This window comes from Ambystoma mexicanum, chromosome 10 (genome assembly GCF_040938575.1).
Source record: "Ambystoma mexicanum isolate Mex_15411 chromosome 10, UKY_AmexF1_1, whole genome shotgun sequence".
In the NCBI taxonomy this organism is placed as follows: domain Eukaryota; kingdom Metazoa; phylum Chordata; class Amphibia; order Caudata; family Ambystomatidae; genus Ambystoma; species Ambystoma mexicanum.
Window position 1 is genome coordinate 1,172,933,729 of NC_090932.1, and position 14,659 is coordinate 1,172,948,387.

General features: G+C 45.6%; 1 protein-coding gene across 1 annotated transcript in view; it reads right to left on the minus strand.

Moving 5' to 3' along the window:
- Nucleotides 1-12,338: 12,338 nt before the first annotated feature.
- The window catches only part of LOC138492134 (transmembrane protein 17B-like), a 110,578-nt gene continuing 108,257 nt past the window's right edge, over nucleotides 12,339-14,659 (minus strand). Inside the window, exon 4 of the mRNA XM_069619122.1 lies at nucleotides 12,339-13,471. Within this exon, the coding sequence (XP_069475223.1) occupies nucleotides 13,166-13,471 (306 nt within the window). The 3' untranslated portion in view covers nucleotides 12,339-13,165. The remainder of the gene's footprint in view (nucleotides 13,472-14,659) is intronic.

Genomic DNA, 14,659 nt, shown 5'->3' on the forward strand with positions numbered 1-14,659 from the left:
AAGGTAGAGGCAGCCAAAGGGTATGGATGAATTTATTGCCGGAGAATTCAGCTAAACCAAGGAGGGTCGTCTGAGATTCCTGATGTTGCAAACAGAGACAGCAGAGATATGTTTCCAGGGTTTGGTTAGCTCTCTCAGTTTGACCAATTGAGGATGATACTCTGAGGAATAACAGGCATCAATGCCTAGGATTGCTGTGAGAGCATGCCAAAAAAACGAGGTGAATTGTTGACCTCGAGTCAATATGATTAGCGTAGAGAGGCCAAAGAAATGGAAGACCCTACAAAAAAAGACCTGTCACGACAGGAGCTGATGGTATTCCTTTACACGGTATAAAGTGGCTCATGTTAGTGAAAAAGTCAATAACCACGTCCATCATAATCGTGTGCCAAGGCTGACACAGCACTGGCAGTGGGAGTAAAAGCCCCATCGACCGAACATTCTCAGGTTTGCATTGGGCACAAATAGCACCATTCTGAATGTACTCGGCCACGTCGCTTTTCATGGAGGGCCACCAACACCAACAGATTCAGTGTTTATTCTGACCAGGATGCCCAGATAACGTGTTGTCATGGCACCATTGGAAGGCCAGGAGGCACATGTCTGTGTCAGGGAGGTACAATCGGTTGTGTATAGTGGGAACCCCCTCCGCAATAGTGAGGCCCATGTTGGCCAGTTGTTCAGAGCACTGGTTCGCCCACATCCAGAGAGAATCAAAAAGAGAACTGGAGGAAGTGCAGGAACAACAGACTTTAGCTGTCCCCAGGAATGGTTCCTGTTGTAGATGGTCCGGTTCTAGTCTTCCAATGTGAGATAGAGCATCCGCATTGCCATGTTGACTCCACAGGTGTTAGGTACTCATGAAATCGAAAAGAGTTACAAAAAGATACAAGCGAGCTTGACGTGCATCTGTGCATTTTGCTGAGGCCAATGCTAAAAGGTTTAGATGGTCAGTATAGATAAGCACCTGGTGTTTGACTTCTTGCAGGTAGTGCCTCCATTCCTGGAAGGAGGCTTTAACAGCCAGCATCTCCCGCTCAGTGACAGTAAAACATTGTTTTGCTAGTGTTGCCACAGGATGCAAGGAACACGTCTAGGGGCATCTCTGGGATAACACTTCCACTCTCGCCACTGCAGAGGCATCCACCTCAACGATGAATTGGTGCTCTTGGTTGGGGTGCTGGAAGACTGGAGCTGAAGCAAAAACCTCCTTTAGGGCTAAAAAGGCAGCTTGCACTTCCATCGATCAATGAAAGCACACGTTCTGGTCTGTTTAATAAGTCAGCAGAGCAACAATGAGGGAAAAGGACCTAATGAAACGCCTATAGGAATTGACAAAGCCAAGGAAGGATTAGTACCCTGTTGTTACTCATTTGAATTACACAGGGATTCAGAAGAAAACCCAGGAACTCAACTTGTGTAGAATGAAGACACACCTTTCCAACTTGGCATATAATCGGTGTTCCCTGTGGCGTTGTAGCACAGTACGCACATGCTGTACACGCTGTTACAGTGTGTTGAGTAAATGAGAATGTTATCCAAGTACACCATGACATACCTATCCAGCAGGCAATTGAAGACCTCATTGATGAAATACTGGAAGGTGGACAGAGCATTGCAGAGACTGAAGGGCATGACTAGGTACTTGAATAGCCCGTACCTGGTGCAAAAGGCTGTCTTCCATTCAACCCCTTGGTAGACAAAGATAAGGGTATATGCCCATTCAGGTCCAGCTTTGTGAAAACGCTGGAGGAAAGAAGCTGGTCCAGTAGAACGGAAATAAGGAGAAGCGGATAGCTGTTGGAGGGTAAAGACAGGAGAAGTTGGAGAGAGAAATAAGATTAGTAGACAGAGTGTGGAGGGAGATCTAGATGGAGAGACTAGCAGACAGACTGTGCAGAGAGAGAGAATGCTTAAAAGAGAGGAGACATGTGTACTGAGTGAAGATTGAGGAAAAGGTTGTGAGATGGTTGTTCGGAGGGCAAGGCCACCAGGAAAAAGACTACCCCCCCACCCATGTCACCTAGAAAGTTCCTGAGCGAGTCAAAGAGATAGGGCCTCAGACTTTAGGCCCACCATAGATCAGGGATAGACCAGTCAGTATGATATCCTGGCATGGAATTGCAACCTGCTGGAGTAGGAAGACTAGGTAGGGAGATGGGTGCTCCCTCAAAGACTGAGGCAGAGGTGTATAGGGATTCCACCTAGTGTGGGATGTGGGGCCCTAAATTGCCTGTTTTTAAAAACATTTTTATGATAAAAACAGAACACTTACTGTAATTGTCTTGTGACTCATTGAGCATCCTGTTACAATATGAAACCTGTCTCTCATAGGTGATGGATAAGCATTTAGGGCAAGTTTCCAAAACCTTGTTACAAACCATGGGAGATTATGGCTTGATTCAAATATGGCACTTACTTCATCCCATGGACAAGGATTATTCTTTCCACTCAGCGCCTCACAAGTTTTATAGCCACATGTATTTTGCTTTGTTGCACACGCCATATCGGGCCATGTATTACAAAACAGCAGATTATCTAGACAGATCACTGTGCATTCACACCACACCACATATTGCATTAATGTGGACAGCAGGCAGACCACAGGCTATTCATTGATGGGTTCAGGTTAGTTTACAGGTAGATGGAGCATATCAAAGCTGTTCTTGGATAAGCAGTAACATGTTGATGATGCAGCAATGGCATGGGAAGCTTTTAAGGTAATGACTAGAGGCAGATGTGTTTACCACGTCTTGTGTGTTGAGAAAAGTACTTGAAAGGCAGGCTAACCAGCTAGAAGACAAGATAGAGGAGCTGGAGAGAAGAGTGCTGAATGATATGGACCTTACAAAAAACATTTTAAAGCCATGGGGGAGCTTTTCACATTGTGTGAGCAGTGGGATAAAATGATTATATGGTTTATGTTTCTTGACAACGTAATTTAGTGGATAAGGCTGGGAGAAGATAAGCCTGGCTGGACAATATGGAAAGAGCAAACAAAACCATCACATTTATGTGGGGCAGGTAAGTCAAATCTATCCGGGACCAATAGGGCATCAATCACATTTTTAGGGTTTCATTAAGGACCTACACACAGCAAATAAGGAAAGAGCTGGAACAGGCTCAGGAGCTACTGAACAAGGCTGATATGTCTACGCTTTGCATATGCTGCACCTTACATAATGGGCATTAAACAGCAGAGCTATCCCCGGGAATCACACATACTGCATTGCCCGAGGTCAGGCTTTAGACAGCAGAGAAGTCCCCTTAAATTACACATACTACTCCATTCATGGTCAGGCATTAAACTAAGAGCCGCCTTTTCTATTGAATCTCATGCACTTCACCTTACATGGTAAGCTGTAGATAATATAGCCGTCCCCCTAAATTGCACATGCTGCACTGTACATGGGCAGCCTTTCGACAGTAGAGCTATTCCCCTAAACCGCACGTATTGGTACCTTGAATGGTCTGTGTCTCACAAGAAGGCAGAACATGCAAACCCAAAAGCGAGAAACTGTTCAAAAGAGACAAGGGGAATTCTGGAACCCACCTCGGGCTGATGTAGCAAGAGGAGGCAGAAATGCAAAGGGGATGAGCAAGCAATAGACAAGCTAGGGCAACGATGTAGACCATCAATGGCCCATGATTCACTTCAAAACAGCACATGTTGACAAAAGGGAGGAATGGAATTGAACAGGTACACACACACCCACAAGGCCTCCTATGATCTGGGCTCAATGGCACCACCTTGAGTCACCATGAACAGAGTCCCCTGCACACCAGCATATTGTCTGCAGGTGGTATGGGTCCCTGCAGGTACAAGGTGGCATGCCACAGAGAGGGATGCCCGGTAAGGATTGCTGGTGGGGGAAAAGCTGCACTATACAGTTATGGGGTGAAATCTAGCCCCTGAAGGCCAGAAATAAAAAAGGCAAGAGTAATATGTGAATGCTCACCGAACCGTAAGGTTGACACAGGAATGATGTCAAACATGAGGCCTATTGACTCTAAATTTAAAGGAAAGAAAGTGGGACTAAATTTAAAGTACAAAGATATGCACAATGCCTGTCAGGAAGGAAAAGAAAGACACGTGGCAATGATGTTTTGACAAATACATGGAGAGCTGCACTCACACATATAAAGAGACCACAGTGCACAGTATCTTCAATGGGATACCAGATTGGGCTCGAAGCAGCTAAAGTGAAACGAAGCATTGCATGTAAAATAAATCAAATAATGTCATTTTCGTTTTTCCCTCATCCAAGTTGACAAACTGCTAAGCGAAACGTGCACTAGACGTTCAAAGTGTGAATATGATGTTCTCATCTAACCGCCATATACACAGTGACAATTTATAAGTGACACTCATGTATGTGGAAACTGTGAAAGCCTTATAAAATCCTGTGTAAAATTACAATTATGTGCAAGTTTAAAGGCTATTTGTGGCAGGGTACATGGACGGTCATTTCTCCCAATATGAAACGAATCTCCAGGACCTCCACTCTGCTGTCCTGAAGACAGGCCTGGTTGTCATCATCAATCGGAACCATTTCATAAAAATACAAGAAAGAATTACATGGCTTAGATAGAAAACGAAGTGAAGACCAGATAAGCCCATCTCTGTTCTTGCAGCAGGATTGACCTTGAAGTCACAAAGCCCATGAAGTGCCCATTGGGAGCTGTTATCAGGGCATCACATGCCTTGAAGGGGTAAGCTAACATAAACAGACCATGCTCTGCTAGTCACATGCCTAAAATGGGAAATGAAACTTAAAAAAAGGTGGGGGCAGGAGTGAAAGAGACTTGTGAAACTGCATTTGATTAAAATTGGTGAAATACATTTTATTGCATAATATGGGCACCATAAATGTCACAACGGTCCTTCCAGACATTTATTAAAGGTGATAGTAACCCCCTTGTAACCATGCTAAAACGATTATGCTGTAATAAACACAACTAAAGTTATTAAGGAAAATGTGATTTGGGCCTTCCCTTGTTTCTGAGAGAGGTGAAAGTTGGTATGCACGTGCAGGCCATAATTAACATGGAAATGGTTAAGTGGCATATTTTTCACTGATATGGCTCCTGAGTAAATGAAGAAAAACTGTATCTCTGCATAGGAAGGGCATGCAGATTTCAGACTAGTCTTATCTGATTCGCCTTCAAATATAGTTCTCACAAATATATGCATACATGTAAAGATTTGGAAATTTGGGGTACTTGCAATGTTGAGAGATTTCTGTATCCTAAAGCATGACCATGTCCATCTGTCTAAGTGGGATGATGAAGCTCTCTCCTCCCACAACTGTCCCAAATTACTCCCCCATCCCCATGTCCTATTAGCACACATGTGGGAGGTGGGTAGTGAACATTAACGAATCCCTTTCGCGGGAAGCATGACAAGTCAGTGATGCCATTTACCCTATAAGCATCAATAGAAACGTCAATTCCAATCAACGTCAATACAGAAACACCCAGACTGAACCATTATAAACCAATACAAGGAAAAACTAATAAACAAAACCACACCCAAAAGATCGACTGCAATGTAATCAACGCAAGGTCGATGTTCAAACATGCCACCAAAATCTACGACCTCCAATGTGACAGGCGTATCGACATCCTATTTATAACTGAAACATGGCTAGACGACAATTACAAGATCACCCTCAACCACTGCCTGCCTAATAACTTAAAATGCGTCCAAGCAAACAGAAAAACTAAAGGAAGGGGGGGGGGACTGGAAATCTTCCACAAGGAACACCTGGCTATCAAACTTGAAGATCCATTAAACATCAATAAATGCAAATCCTTTATCCTACGCCTACCGGTAAGCCCCAAAACCAACCTGAAATTCATAATGATATACAGACCACCAACATACGATGCAACCTTCATGGACGACCTTCACAGAAGCAATCACAACCCTAGCCATCGAGCACAACCATCTGATCGTCCTTGGAGATTTCAATATCTGGTTTGATGAAGAATTCACAACCACACAAAAATCTCTAACCAGCCAACTAGCAGCAATGAATCTACAACTAGTGAAAGGAGCAACCCACTCGGCTTGGCACACACTAGACACAATGTTTGCCAATACAAAACCAGTTACCACAGCACACCCAACCAAAATACTCTGTAGCGACCACCTTATCATTCCCTTTGTAATCACACTAACCATCCCAACAAACAAGCAACAAGACAAACTACCGATCACCATGAAAAGGAATTGGAGAACCACAAAAAACTCCAACCTATCTAAACTTCTGGAACTCAGCAAACCACAAGCAACAATTATGGAAGAAGCCGCCCTAGACATAAAAGTAACTCTACTCCACAACTGGATCACATCAACGATCGACGAAATCACCAAAGAAAAACCTTTTACCACTTCACGTAAAAGAGCAACGGCAAAATGGTTCACCCCACTACTGAGCACAATGAAAACTAGACTGGAGGACCACAAATGACACGGGAAATACATTTAAATTTCAACAACATATCTGTTCATACAAAAAGGAAATACAAAAAGCGAAAAAGAAATATTACGACAACCAAATCCTCACAGCACCAAACACCCAAAAAGAACGCTTCAAAATCATAAATGAAATGAAAAATCCACCAGGCTGCAACAACACGCCATTACCATCGATGAAACTATGCAATGACCTAGCAGACCACTTCAAAAACAAAATCGCCATCATCCAACAAGCCATACAAAACATACCATGTGATCGGGCTACGGAACCCGCCAATCCTTACGAGGAACGTCTGAACAAACTACAAAACATTCTCGAAATATCAGTGGAGAATTTCGTCAAACTGGTAAATCAAAGCAACAAAACGGGGTTCTCCTGAGGATCCTTGTCCACTGGATATATACCAATCAATCCTCACAAAAAGAACTCCCATGGAATACCACAGGAATGTCCTCAACCTTTTAATCTCAACAGGGAAAGTATTTGTATTTATTTTATTTATAAAGCGCAGCCATGCCCTGGGGCATCTGGGCGCATACCTTGAATATACATCTGTTGCAGTATTACAAGAAATACAGAGAGGGAATATACAAGTTAAACATAGTTATTATATACATAAGGCAAAGTTAAGTACAGTAGTTATATACAGTTAGATCCTGCGGTATAGTGCAGCGTAAGCATGGGCACCGGGAGACGTTAGGACTCCTGCTCGAAGAGCCAGATCTTTGAGTTTTTTCTGAATAGTCAGTAGGATGGTTCAGCTCTCAGTGTTAGAGGTAAGGTGTTCCACAGTTTCGCCGCTAGGGCAGGGAAGCTGCACCCTCCTGCCTTCTGTAGTTTGTATCTTGGGGTTATGAGACAATGGGCCTCATTACGAGTGCGGCGGTAAGGGGTTAACGGTGCCGGTAAGGATGCCGGTGCTGTTAACCTCTTACCGCCGCATTCCGAGGTCCCTTAGCAGGTCCCACTAAGGCCGACTGGTAAAACCAGCCGTCCTGAGCGGGAGCCGCTAAGGGACCATGGAGCTAATAACGGGCCCGCTATTTGTGGGCCCATTATTAGCTCCCTCGCCATTCCCATTGAGCCCTATGGCAGCTCGAATGGGAATGGAGATGGGTTTTTTGAATGGCGACTTACCGGGTCCTCCAAGGTTGGAATGACCCGGTTAGTCCCCATTCAGGGAACCCAGACCCGGAGACGACTTTGGAGGCAGCCATGGTTCTAATAGCACCATTGCTATCTCCAAACTCGTAATGACCCCCAATGTCTTTTAATGTCTAACATTGCCTTGTGCTTTTACTTGCAGGTGCTGCGGTCACCGACGAAGTGCGTAATGTTGCGTGCCTAGAAGGATGTTTCAACGTCCTCAAAGCCATGAAGATGTGCTGCGGTCCCCGGATGAAGAGCTCAGCGCTCCGTAAGGTTTGAAGGTAAGCTGCGGTGCCAGGATGAAGATGACGGCGTCCCGGAAAATTTGAAGAAGACGCGCACAGGTGAGAGCAGATTCCACAGATGGTAAATATAGAAGCAGGATTTCCAAGGTAAGTTTTAATCCCAGGCGGCGGTGAGCGTTAATGCTGCATGGATGTGCAGAACAACGCGAAGCGTCTGCCTCGTGGATTGGAGCAGCTTATATAGCTGTGATCGTGGGCACGCCCACTAGGCCGGCTTGCCTTCCGCACCCTGCCACTCCTAGTGAGTCAGCACGTGCCAGGCAACCCAGTAATAGCAGCCTCACCCCAGAGTACACGTGAGGCTGCTTTAGGTGATGGAAGTTTCCACGTTAAATGCACCTTGCACCCGGGATGCAGTGCTATGCTTGTAATAAAAGCATTTTGTCCCGAATAAATGTTCTTGTTGACTGTTATTTATGAGCCTGGAGCCAAAGGCGCCAGGACTTTGTCCATCCGGGCCCTGTCTGTGTTCCTGGTCATATGAGCCTGGAGCCAAAGGTTCCAGGACTGTGTCCATCCGGGCCCTGTCTGTGTTCTTGGCCCGGTGACCATGACACTCGCCCAGCAACCTGAACACGCTGCACCACACAGCAACAACAACAAACAACACATATATTGCATCAACAGCACACGAGGTCTCGCTCCGATCCGATACTTACACCAAAGCTCAGCGCACGGTGAAAACCGAACTGAAGCCGCCAACAGCACACCACTTCTCTCCCTCTCCTACTCCCTCTTTACCCGACTAACCTAACCCCCCACCCTCTTGTTACAGATCCGCCAGAGCGCCTGGGGACCAACTCTGTTGGTGACGGTGTGCAATATAAATACCTTTAACATTAACATTAACATTATAAATAAACCAGTTTGCATGAGAACTGGACTTCTAATAATTCTGAGAGGTGACCTGCTGCTAAAATCTGGCAAACAACATCTCAGCAGAGAGGCCTAAAGCTTGCATTGGAGACAGAACCAGGAGACATAGAAGCTGATTGGGACCCCTTAGAGGACTCGGAGGAGATCCTTGACTGACCCCTTGCCATCCCAGCAGTGCCCTGATGTTCCCTGATGCCTAGTTCCAGACTTCTCCTGTGAGTAAAACCACGCCAAAGCCATAGATTGTGTAGGGTTTATATTTTTCGAGCATTGTTTTAGTTATTTCCCCATTGAAAAATATCCTGTTTGTCCGTGTAGATGCCTAGCATATTTAATCAAAGTGAACCAATTAAGTCCCCTATAGTGATCATGGGATGGGTATTGTTGGCATTCGAAACCAACAATCCTTTCCCAGTGTGTTTTGAACCAGTATAGACATAAAGACTTGCCAAAATAATTAATCCCAAAACCCTGTTTCCATGTGAGTGCGCAGGGTGCAAAACGAACATTCCCAATTGATCCTCTTCATTTTAAAGTAGAAGGGTGAAGCCTGGTAGTTCCTTGGCATACACCAGGTACAAAACGAAATTGCCCCTGTTTACCCATTGTACTCTGACCAAAACCCCTAAGCCCTGCCTGTTCTTGTTAGGTGTGGCAAAATGAATTTCCCATTGCTTTTCTGTCTCCCATTGTGTTCCCACTCTCTGCCCCTGCATTCCATTCAGAGGAGCCAAGTCTAATTGGTGTTGGGAGGGTGAGGTTTGTTGGGCGAAAACCTAACAAAATCTACAATCACTGTGCTTATTGAATTTTTCTTTTTCTGTCTTGGTGGGTGATTTCAAACGAAATCATTTTAACTGCATATCCTGGTGTTATCTCTGTGCTGGTGCCTTTACAGAAGCCATTTTTGTTTTGTGTTGCCACTCCCTTTGTGGCTGATGTTGTTCTATTTGTGATATTTGGTTGAAATAAATTAATAAATATAACTAATTTGAATACACACCAGCCTGGTTCCTAGTCTATTGTGGCACCGGGTACTTGTTGGGGTTGGGTGTGAGATGGGTTGGAGGCCTTACCAAAGTGAACCAAATAAAAACATAGTGCTTTATTGTAAGCCACATTCATTGGGGGAAAGGAACTCCCTGAGTTGGGTGTGACTGCGTAATAAACCGTGACACAGTGTGTGCCTGTGTTTAATAGAGGCCACCTCCACAATGCCCATTATGAGCTGTCACCCAGAGGTGTTGTTAAGTCTGGAAAAGATCCAGGGCTACGCTAATGTCAGGACCGTCGATACTGTCGGGACTCAGGGCTAGCTAGCTTTTTGGTTGTAGCCCCTGAGCTTCTATCTGGGGTTACAACCCAAAGACCCAGGACTATAGCCCCCGCAGCCCTCACTAGTGTCACCTCTGCTGCCATCACTGGCTGCCACTCACATCATCTATTTGGGACTGAAAGCTGTGGCATGCATGCTGCACCAAGTTCTCTGCAGCTAGTGTCTCAAACCTTGAAGCTATCAGATGTAAAAGCAGCAGCACAGCATCACCCATCTCACCATCGGTTTTCATCACAACTCTAGACCTGCTGGTGAATGTTGCCTCAAATATTTGACAGATCTGCTGAAACTATTCCCTATACATGCTGGCCAACTCTTCCAAGAGTTTTACCAGGCCACATGTGGAGGCACTCTTACTGCTTTCTGACTGGTCTGGGATCTGGTCCCCTTCAAGATTAACGGCAGGATGTTCCCAGCAGCAGACAAATAGTGCCACCTCATCACCGCTGGGGATATGGCTCCATCATGGGCATTGATGGCTTGACGTCAAGCATCACCACATCTTTGGTGTTGGTGGAGTCTAAGGGCCTCATTACGAGGTTGGAGGTAGCCATGGCACTATTAGCGCCATGGCTGCCTCCAAACTCGTTCCGACTCCGCCCTGGTGAATGGAGCAATTACTGGTCCATTCCAAGGTTGGCAGGACCAGTAATTCCCCATTCACCAGGGCCCTTCCCCATTCCCATTTGAGCCCACATAGGGCTCAATGGGAATGGGGAAGGCGCTAATAACGGTACCGCAAATTGCGGTACCGTTATTAGCTCCAGAGTCCCTTTGCGGGTCCCGTCCTTAACGCCTGGAAAAACCAGGCGTTAAGGGAATACCTGTAAAGGGAACTCGTAGTAGGGCGGTAAGGGATTACCGGCACCGGTGCCCTTACCGGTGCCGGTAATCCCTTACTGCCCATCTCGTAATGAGGCCCTGGCCTGAAACTTCTCTGAGGTGCACCCAGAAGGATTCCTGCAACATCAATTATTGATCTGCTTCGTAGATCAGAGACTTCCTGAGGGGTACAGTGCATCCGATTTCTCCTCGCCAACCCATTGATCTGAAGTAACAGAGCGCCAGTGTAACCAAAGCTTCTTTTTTTCGACGACTTTGACATCTGCATCTGTAATCTGACAGTATTAATGGAGTCCATCCATTTGTGCAATGCACAGGAAGTAATGTAGCATCGTACCCCTTGTTTACGCAATTGTCGATAAAATCAAACATGCACCATACAGCACGCGGAATAGAATGAACATCGATCTGCAAAGCAAAGTATGAGCCAAGGTCAGTTGAAGCCGAGGTTCTTTCACATCTGGAATCCGTCGGCAGGCCCTGCAAAACGTCCAGCTGCATTGACTCCTAAGACGAGCCCGCTCTTGGCAAGGGCGCTTTTTCAACATGAGGGCCTTCTTGCACTTCACCTGAGGATGTCTTGGCCTCCTCAGCCTGCAGACATGCAGGGGCCGGGATCTGAGAGAATATTGCCTTCCACTCTCCTGGAGTGCCAGCAGTATGGCGCGATTTGACTGGAAGGTGTTTTCCTGGGTCCCATTCTGGCTGCTGCCCGTGGATGACCAGGAGAGTGGAGAAGGTGTATCATTCTGACAGGTCAAAGTAGAGGGCATCTGTATGGACAGGGCAATAGTCTATGGGGATTCCTAATAACACGGATTTGCCTTCTGGGGGCAAGACCTGGGTCAGGCACTTCTGAGACCTATGGAGGAATGCCAGGCACACACCTCTGTCTATTCTGGCATCGAGTGTCATGTCTGATTTCAGAGCAATTACGCCATTGTAAGTAGGGCATCTCCAGGTGGTAGACTACCATAAACAAGGCCAATCTGCAGCTTCAGTGAGAAGTTTCTTCTTGTTTGGCCAGTATCTATCTGCCCCATGTCCCCGAGGCTATGCAGCCGACATTCGACCAGATTTTGGACTAAGGAGGAGTGGACAGTTTCAAAATGTTGTTAAAACAAATGCCAAACGTCTATTGTGATTTTATGAAAGGTCTAACTAAAGATAGTGTAGTTTTCTCGTTTACTCCTGCCGCCATGATTTAATAGCAATCCATAAAAAAACAGAAAAACTCGTTCATTAAAACCACGGTCTCCAAATCCCTCAGAATCATTCTGTAAAATGAGTCCATTAAACAAGGCCCCTTCACACAACCTCCACCAAAAAATAAGAAAAAGCAGGTCCCAAAACACATTTTAAAGAAACAATTTTGTATATAATACAGCCCTGAAAAACAAAACATATTAGTTCACTAATTTAGTACAAAGCATACACAATTATGGTCTCATTTTTTGCCCTGTGTCGCTACACCCCTGTTGCTGTTTCCAGTTAACATGGTTTCTACTACATCCAGATGGTAGCAAAAATATATGGTTGATTGAAAGTCTGGCGTGCAAGAGCTTCTTGGTGTCTAATGGTGTCCATTGGCTTCAGATGTTTCTTTTTATTGAACCAGTGGAAATGACCTGTTTTTTTCACTGGCTATGTATGTCCCAATGTCCAACAACCTTAAAGCTGCCAATGGATCTAGTGCAGGGGTCTGCAACCTTTGGCTCTCCAGGTGTTGTGGCCTACAACTCCCATCCCCTCTAGCCAGCATAGTCATTTTTGATGGATTATGGGAGTTGTAGTCCAAAACATCTGCAGAGCCAAAGGTTGCAGAACCCTGATCAAGCAGAAACCTATTGGAAGGGGTCAGTTGGATTTTCTACAAGGGATGGCAATGACCTTCGTCATTGGAGAGCAAGAGAGCTGGCATACATAGTCCCTTTGGTTGTACCCCGAAACCGAGGCCCCTTTATGACTTTCCCACTGTGAATGCATTAATGTTGTGCTCCACAAAATACCCACTGACAAATATCAAAACAAACAGAAGTGTGTCTTTGACTTCTCCTCTGGCTGGTGGTGTTGACAGTCTACCAAAATAGAGTTCAGCATATTTTCCCTAGCTTTCCACAATTCATTCACATTGTTTCTCACGACACGGCTAATAGCCGGGGCAGATCAAGCTATTGAGTGCTCCCAACCCTCCTCCACTGGCCAGGTAGATGGTCCATGCTCCACAGGGCTCCCACGCTGGAACACCTTGATGTGGTGTGAAACTGACGGAGGTGGAACTCCATAGCCAGGGCCCTGGCCATCGTTTTGAGTGTGAAGAACGCACCCATCAGCTCTGCGACGAGGAACAGCAAATAAACAGTGTGCACTGCTATCTCGAGGGGCAGGAGCAGGGTCTCTTGGTCTGTCAGGAGGAAGAGCAGGAGTGGCAGCTGGATTAGGAAGGACAGGAGCAAGAACCCAGCTAGCTCTGGTACCTGAAAATGACAAGCAACACGTTAGAAAAGGAAACGACGGGGACCTTAATCTCAAGGTACTTGTAGTCCTTCACATCACCCCTGATGGACAGCTCTACGCTAAGATCCTCAGTCTATATTTTGTTACGTTCTATAGCATCCTTGTATGTAAAAGCTGCCCTTCAAATAAAGATATGAGTCTATATCTGCATGCAAACCATAGCTTTTCATGAAAGGACCTCAGTCTAAATACTCATGCAATTCTTGCCATCTCTCTGTCAATAGACCATGCTCTGCTGAGTACCATATTCTATATGAGCATACAAAATGTGGCATCACTCTGCCAATGCACACCTTTCAATTCATTGTGAATTACTGTGCAATTCGTGTCATCTTTCTAAGTATAGAGCACCGCCCGTGTAAGGTTCCTAATCCATGTGCCCATGGCCTTCTTGAGCTCTGTCTTTGGATGGGCCAGCACTATGACAAGGACTGCACTCAGAATGTCCATGAAATCCATAGTATCTCTGTCTGGATGGCCCACTCTTCAGATAAAGTGCTCAGCTTATAGGGTATGTTTTTGCGGCATTTGTAAAGCCCTACACAACCACAGGTTTGACGTTGTAGCCCACAGTGAGGTATGGTAGTGCTTTGCTGCATCTAACTGGGTTTCTGGTAGCCCGAATTCTGAATATTGTATACATCACTGCACTTTCCAACACCACATCACTCCTCACTGGACTTCCCAACAGCACCCTCTGCCCGCCTTGCAATCCAAACAGAATGCAGCTGCGAGACTCATCCTCCACTTCCCCAGGCACCCTGAAAGCTAACACTCCCACAAAAACAAGCAGTCACCGAGTGGGTGCCCAGAGCCTAAAATGACCTATCACTCCACAGCCGAACTGCACCCACCATCACAATTTTCTGAAAAAGCTTCAAACATACCTCTTTTCCCAAGCCTCGCCCAGCCACTTACCCCACCCCCTGCAATCACCTGTCTATCCTAATCTTCCTATCTTGGTCTAGACATGTTTTGGTAACTTATGTTTCACCTCCCACCTTTTGATCCTTTGGACCTTGTAAGGCACTCTAAGACCCTCTGGCTAAAACCAGCGCTGGACAAAATTCAAACAAAATAAAATATAAATGATACATTGCATGCATAGTGAGAATAATTACAAGATTGAGACACTGTCCAGAGGTTTT